This window comes from Branchiostoma belcheri, unplaced genomic scaffold, assembly GCF_001625305.1.
Source record: "Branchiostoma belcheri isolate BF01 breed outbred unplaced genomic scaffold, Haploidv18h27 scaffold248, whole genome shotgun sequence".
Classification (NCBI taxonomy): Eukaryota; Metazoa; Chordata; class Leptocardii; order Amphioxiformes; family Branchiostomatidae; genus Branchiostoma; species Branchiostoma belcheri.
Window position 1 is genome coordinate 161622 of NW_017803852.1, and position 8275 is coordinate 169896.

General features: G+C 37.8%; 1 protein-coding gene across 1 annotated transcript; it reads left to right on the forward strand.

The window, feature by feature from the left end:
* Positions 1-231: 231 nt before the first annotated feature.
* On the forward strand, positions 232-8052 carry LOC109471318 (cartilage intermediate layer protein 1-like). The gene is made up of 5 exons (XM_019770608.1): positions 232-262; positions 369-467; positions 781-843; positions 5036-5074; positions 5172-8052. Exons 1-5 carry the CDS (start codon positions 232-234, stop codon positions 5444-5446), a joined length of 507 nt encoding a protein of 168 aa, XP_019626167.1. The 3' UTR covers positions 5447-8052.
* The last annotated feature ends 223 nt before the right edge of the window (positions 8053-8275 follow it).

The following is an 8275-nucleotide window of genomic DNA, read 5'->3' on the forward strand; positions in this document are numbered from 1 at the left end:
TAATCACTTTTTGTGGTTCATTATCAGGTTCCTAGACATCTGAGATGGCAGTTAAACTGCTCCTGACTGTGGGGCTGGTGTTTCTGATCGGACGCTCGGCGACAACTGAAGTACTTACAGGTGCGTCAAGTGATTATAACAAGCGAGATCAGAAGTAATTTCATGGCAATACAACTAGAGTTTCAAATTTGATCTTCTGTGTTTTTTTTTCAAGTGTAGGCAAAAACGGATATGGCACCGGCTGTTTCAAATGTTAACGGACGTTTTATGAGGTGGAAATTAAGTCCAGTAGCCGATGTAGGTGGCGCTTTGAATTGCAGCGAGAACATAATCCCAAACGTGCCTATATTTCATTGTCCGTGTTTCAGACGAAACCCTGTCCCCGGCAGAGGTGCCGCAACAAGCTCGAAGCAGCACCGGGGACCAGACCGAGAACGAAGTGCTGCGCCTGGTGGAGACTCTCAAAAGTACTGTCCCTCTTTCAGCCATACCCCAGAACATTTACCGTGCCATGTGCCCGCAAAGTTTTTTCCCAACATGTAACTGCACATGATTTCATATCAGAAGTTCAATACCTGTACGAAAAAAGACAGCCCGATAAAAAGGAAGCTAGGTCTAGACCTCTGTTTAATATGGAGTAACGACAACATACCTCGGGTTTGGACAAAAGATCCCATCTACAAGTTCACGGCACAGGGGATGTTAAAAAGAATCTTTGCTGTTAGCGTCTAAAACTGATCATGTTATATTTATCACTTTTTTTATTTTTTTCAATGTCAGATATGATCGAGGAAGAGGATAGAGCTGCAGAAAGTGAATGGGGTGGTTCCGTGGATGAACCCGGTTAGTTTGTAACTTTTAGTGCTTAACTTGATGTTTTAGTCGGCAGATTTTGGTTTTCTTTGGATTTTCGGTTGAGCTTGCATCAGAATTTTGCCAGCTGCAGACGAGGTCTATTCCGACACAACATTTAAAAACCATACATATAGACCGCATGTTTTTCTTACATGGAAATATATATACTGGAATATGAGCTTAAACAAGATGTTCTGCCTAAGTGCTATATACAACATAATACGGGTTGCGCAAAGGCGATATACTAATGCCAACGTGCTTTACCGATCGATCTATAACAGAATTAGTGTAAATCTGTGAAAAGTGTAAACCATAAGCTAAGAAATGGTGTTCGAATGCATTTGCAAGAGAAAAAAAATGGTGCTCTCCCTTCAAAGATGCCGACCCTCCTTCGGACGAAATGGAGCAATACGGGAATAATGTAGAGCTGTAGACAGATGGTACGGAACAGCTACACAACTAATGGCCAACAAAAAAATTGCAATATTTGCCAGGGTTACTAGGCGTCTCTTCTGACTCCTACAAGCGATATCCCAGGCATCTCAAATTACATTGTTCAATGCCATTATGAATGTAAACATGTAACTACTGTAATGTAGCATCTCATAGCATTTCAGAATCATCTCGTACCAACATGTATTTCCTTTTTTATTTCATTTTTATTTCATATCGCCAATGGTGGTTTTCAACACTTCCTTTTTCAATACAAAAGTAAAAGAACTAACTTAAGTACAACCATGATTGTCGTGATAATAAAAGAAACAGGACAAAGTAATAACATACAGAAAACAAAATAAATAAATAAATATGACAAATGATGTAAATAATATTGATAATGGGACTGAATTTGAATATCAATGTTATGTACAAAATTAAAATGCAAAAATTAACAAAGAGATAATACTAAATGCAAATTGATGAAAAGGTCGTTTTAAAGACACAGAGTTTTTTTTTGCATTTCTGACACGAGGAGGAAGTGTGTTCCAGAGGACTGCACCGAAAAAAGAAAGCAATCTCATTTTGTACTGCAAGCGAGCCCTGGTCCCAAACAGTGCTGCAGTATTGGATGTGGGGGAGGAACAATGTGTTGTATATTGTCAGTAGGGCTTGTCTGTTCAAGTATGGTCTCAAACACTTCATTATTCCAATTGTTTCTTTGACACATGAAGAAAGTGGTCGCTCCAGGCTAGGGTATTGTCAAGCACAAAACCTAGGTGCTTAAACGTGTCCACTTGCTTTAATTCTGTCCCAGTTAGCCTAAGTTGTAAGTGTTGGTCAACAGCTCTGGACCGTTTGAACCAACCAGCATTGACTTGCATTTGGAGGGATTTAACCCTCAACAGAACACCTTCCCGGACTGATTAATCTGTACACCTGGGGTCCGCGCGGACCCCAGAACAGTTTTTTGCTGATTTTAGAAATTATCAACATGCTACCAGCTCAATTGTTTTGCAAACTGATGTGGGAACATCTGTGTCCACATTACATACAAAAATTATACATTTTGAACTTTTTCTATTTTTTGGTAAAGAAAAGAAGACAAGAAGAAATACCCGATTTTTAAACCCATTTCAGACTGAAGGGGCTTTTGAGGCCCAACTTTGATCTCAGATAGCGGCTAAACGGCTTGCGCTAGAAGTATCAAATTTGGAGACGTTGATGTTTTTTTGTGTTGCCATGGCAACGGGTTTCTAGCAGGCATTATTTTTTAAAATAGAAGTAATTTTGGTTTAAACAAAAAAAAAATTCTGAGTTTTATATTAAATTATGCTTCTTTTCCAACATGAAAAACATCTTACATAATTAAATATAAGTTAAATCATTTAATATGCATAGAATATGCTAATTTGGTGACGTCATTGGTCAAAATCCAATATGGCGGACTATATTATTAGCTCAGAAAGTCAGATATAATTTTTTTTTTTAATAGTAGAAACGGAGTTTTCTGCACTGTATTGAGAGACAACTTTGTGGGTGACAATTACCTAAAATTTCAGAAAAAAATCTTTAGAAACAAAAAAAGATATTACTCCGTGTACCTAAGACGCGCTTTGGACTAAAATGGCAGTGATACAGAGCTAGCTGTAAAATCGCATGTATCTCCAGTTTGGCTGGACCAATCAACTTCAAATTTGGAAGTAACTTAGATAAAATACCACTGATTCTAAATAATTACTTTGTCCGTCGAAAATCTGCATAACTGTTCCATAATTGATAATAATATTAGACCATTATGACTCCATAAAATCGGCCTAGACCAAACCCTTCTGCTCAGAATTGTAATACAATACTTTCAGAGAATGTGGAGAGATATGCACTTTATAGGAATCGGTTTCCAGAAAAGAAGAATAAAGCTTAGATTTGAAAATATTTTGTAATATAGTCCATTTTGGTAGAATTCTAGAACTTTATCTGCCAATAGCTAGATATAAGGGGATAAAGTAGTTTTTCTGAAAACCGATTCATATAAACGGACTTCTTATGCATTGTTTGCACCCAATTTCAACTTTGTAAACCCATGGGAAGAGTTTGGTCTCGGGCTTTAAAGTTTAAAAGTCTAAATTCTGGTAGATTTCCTTCCTTGACCTGTCAATCTTTATCAAGCCTCATGACTGTGAATGAAATTAATTGTTTTCGCACCTTCACTCAAGGCTATTACGGGCAATTATCTTTAATTATGCATAGTGGGCAGACGGCAGCATGTATCCATTCAAATTCAGACTTTACCACAAGTCTTTGTTTTTAAACATTTGTTTCTTACTCTTCTAGTGCAAGGTTTTAGCTTTTAAATGTAGTTTTATTGATAGCAGCTATAAACCTGAACAACAGCTCTGCCTGTTGGGCAGAAAACAGATAGATGTCTTATAATTCATATGAAGAAAGGAGTTAAATCTAAGACTTTTACCCCCGGCCCAGTGAGACGAAAAATGTGTATTGACTTGTCTGGCTCCAAACATGCACCTACATCCATGCCCCGTATCTCCCTAAACTTCCTAGCTTTACAGTACATGTAGTTTGTTGGCCCTCTGTTTTCACACTGTTTATTTTGAGCGCCATGTACGTGCTTCCCAGTCCTTCCCTAACATTCAATCTTGATGACGTGAAATGTTACATAGCTTTGGATTCTTTGAAATTAGATTTTTAGGGGCGAAGCCGGAATAGAACGTCCTTGATAGGGGCCACTAAAGAACACATAAGCACATAAAATGGTCATTTTGAATCCTGTTTGTAAACTATGGTCATCATAGTCTCTTACAGTAGCCTTTACAGGTCTTCGGGAGGCGGCTGGAAAGATTAGAAATTGGTCAAAGCAGGTTCAAAAATCAAGAACGTTATAACTTCACTGACTTTGATTTCCTAAAAGACATGCAATACACAGTTGAAATCCCGGCTCCATCGCCAATTTATAAGACCCCGTTATATAGACTTGAGTTAGATACTGGTGGATACATGCTGTATTTAGGAATGTGTTTTGATTGTTTTTCATTTTTACTTTCTTTTCAAGCATGTTTCAAGCCATAAAGTCTTCTAACCAAGGAGCTTTCATCACATGTGACTAAAGCTCCTTGTTCTAGGAGGACAAGAACACTGAAAATTCAAAGAGAGCGTGAAGTTAGCACATACAAATGCAAAATAGCAGGAGGGGCAGTGGGTGGTGAAGCTACAGCAATTATCACCATACCTATTGCATATTTACGATCTTCTACTTGCACCTTGCTCATTTAAATGCGATTATAATATTAAAATGAGGTCTTTGCTGGGGGAAAGAAAGCGCGTCTTAGGTACACAGAGTACAGAATATATAGTGCTGGGGTCTGCGCGGACCCCAGGTGTTCTGTTTAGGGTTAAAGAAAGTCTGTTTGCGAGGAACCACTGTACTAACCGGGTAGAATCGTTCTGGAGTGTGTCTTGTATTGTCTGTATGCTACGGTGTGAAAAGTAAAGAATCGTATCGGCTGCATACATGGCCACCTTGCATGACTGTTTTTCAGTTGGGGAGATAGTTTATGTATACGATGTCCTTTCCTTCTTAAGGCCTGATTGAAGAAGAAGAAAGCGAAATATCACAAGAGCTTAAAACGTGTTGGACCCTATGGTTTGTTTTACTTCCTTTTAAAGTGCTTGAGGTGTGTCCCTCCTAAAACAAGGAACTTTATTGCTTTTTTATCGATTCTTGCAGTTGAAGAGGCATTGGAGGGAGTTCGTCAAGTCTCTGGTGGTAAGTGGCACATTTTTGTTACAGTATATCTAGTAAATTAAAGGCGTGTATGATGATGTGTATATACATGTACATGTATACCTAGTTCCAATTTCAGGATGCCCCGGCTGGACCGACTGGTATGACCGTGACGACCCGTCTTACAGCGGAGACTGGGAGTATCTGTCCAGCCTCCATCGGGAGAAGCCCGGGCAGATCTGCGCCAAGCCCTCGGGCATCCAGGCCCGCGTCAAAGGGACCAACACCCCAGCCTCCCAAACTGGGCAGAAGTTCCACTTCTTCGACCCACAAGTCGGCTTTGTCTGCAGGAACGAGGACCAGGATGGCAACAACAAATGCAAGGACTACGAAGCGCGCTTCTGGTGCCCATAGTCATAGCTGGCAAATAATGCACCACTTTTGTTGTCTGGTGTCCAGTCTATTGTCCATTAAAGCAGACAATTTTACGTCTATTACGTTGTTAGGACGGGCTCTCTTTGGAGCTCGATGCCAATCCGACCAGATATGATGCTTACTATTACAGAGCTTATGTTAACCTTGGGGAATACTAGTACGTTTCTTCGGCTAAACGCCTTCCGTAGACAAAGAATTAACACTGTCAAAGACAAGCAATAGGTGTCTACCCTTGTTTTTACTTGTCTAACTTTTTATTTGGAAGGAAAGCAAATTGCCTTGAATTACTTGCATATGAATTAAACGTTCGTGCTTATCAAACTGCATTTCTCTACTGTCACTGACGAAAGGTGGTGGATGCTACTTAAAAACATCCGACAGTTTCTAAAATTATATCCAGTTGCTTGACTAGCTGCTTTTTGCATTATGAAGCCTCTTTTTAGTAAATGTTTCATGTCAAAATGTTAGATGATTTGATTAATATGGTTCCATTGCAAGATATTTAGTACAATCACTGTATAATCAATATCCTCAGTGAAGCGACATGTCATGCGACTGTTGGTTCACTTGATTTCTGAAGCATTTGTTTTGTTTTAGACCTATTTTATCATTACACTGTATACACAAATGTGCTTCCCTGGACAAAATGCTTACGCGTGCTACGTCCGAGAGACTCCATCACAGTGTAGCATTATTTTTGTCTTTATGTGTCGATGCCACCTGCTGAGCAACCATACTGTTGTAGTTTATAGATTTGGGTGCAGATAGCTTGGGTGCCATCCAAATTTGCTACATTTCATGGCTAGGTATGCTTATGTTGTTATTTTCTATTAGATTAACGTATTAAACATCAAAGTTCATAGAAATCTATATATAGTAAAAAAACACCTGATCCAAAAGATTTTCTACCCCTAAACACAATGACGTAAAAAGAAGACTTGGTTTCTATAAGGTTGCTAATGTTTCTGGGTTTCGGACTTCTTTGTTGACCCTAAGAAAGAATAGACAGGTAACTCGTACGTTTACTGTGGTGAAAGTACACTTTCCTTTCTTTCTTTCTTTCTTAAGAATAAGACCATTTACCTACAAACTTTTTTTGCTGTTCATAATATGGTGTCGGTTTGGGACATGTCTCCTAAGCACACTCACAGTCTACCTTGGTACCCTCTTTTTAACTGAGTATTCCAAAATTTTTAGCTGGACATTCTGACTTTGCCTGGTATTTTCCATACTACTAGTATACTAAACATCATTAAAGGGTCCCAAACTTTGGTTGGAAATCTCCAATTTAAATCTGATTGTGTTTGAAAGACTACTCAAACCTGTTTCTAAAATTGATTGGTTTGGTTTCTGCTCTGCTTTTCTATTGATAATTGTTGCAAGTGCATAGTTAATACAAACTCTCCTAAGGCCAAATAAATGAATGAAACTAACATTAAACCTCTGTTCTAAATGACTTTAGCTACCTTCATTTCGTAATCAGAAAAAAAGGAAGAAAGTTTCTTTGTTGGCACTTTTCGGCAACATATGACATTTAGGACACAAACTTTAGATTTTTCCCTTCATTTTGCAAAAAACAGAAAAAACAAATTCTGTGCCCTAAAGCTCAAAGCTTTCAATCAATGATCTAAAAAAAGGTATATGGCCCTTTAAACAATAACAAAAATCGTAAAATCGGACCCAGGAACAAACTATTTAAATTGACGTGGCCTAATTATACAACATCCCTTTGTTTTTGTTACTTAAGAAAAGTGACTTTATGCTGTAACGTATTTGAGACTACATAATGCCATCTAATTGTACTCATCACAGCATTCATTCAAGAAGTCGATACTGTTATTAGGAGAGTTTGCTATTAACAAGAAAACACCCTCAACACCCAGAAAACACTGGTTCATTTAAATTTGGGAAAATATTATAATTTTTAGGGTCAAAATCCCTCAAACAGCCAAATTAACAACAATATATGATTAAATCTCTTCAACCCGTATAAGAAAACTTTCAGTACAATAACTGCAACAAATTCAGAAACAGACTTCCCAAATTTAAACTGCCCAGGGATTTAAGTTACTTTGAATGTCAGCCCTATCTGTGGAATTTGTTACTTTATCAGGATAACAAAAAATGGAAAACATGTGCATCTGTATGTTTCAAATACAACACCCTTAATATGATCTGCTTTATATTCAGCATTTCATTGAAAGTATTTAACATCACTACATGCACAAAATGTAATTGACTACCAGGTCATACCATCCTGTAAAAAAGCAGCGTGTATGTCATTTATTGTTAGAAGTTGTGTGCTTTTTAGCAACAGGACATGTGTTAATAGAGGCACATGGATAGGTTAGCATATTCATGTTTCTAACCTATCCGTGTTACAGGCTTACTAAGCCGGCAATATACGGGCTAACCATTGTATGCTAACCGGTCACCACTATACTAACGGCTGGTTACTTAATTTAAATACTCGAAATACTGTCCTACAATTTCTAATCATACCGTTAGCTTGAGAAAAAAAATGAGTAATAAGCAATGTAGTAAGAAAAACCATACCATTGCTGTCGTTTTTACTAAACAAAATAATGTCATCGGTTATATCAAACATCCAAAATCGTAACATGTTCTTATCCACATTCATAAACACTTGGAATAAAACTTGCAATGAAACTTTCTGTTTTTGTCATTATTCATCTTCAGTGTGGCGTGATAACGTCGTGTGCATGGGTGACGAAAAAGGGATATTGTAAGGTTTATCAAATGTGTCAATATAACACGAGAGTGAAAGATGAGCTATATAAGTCATAA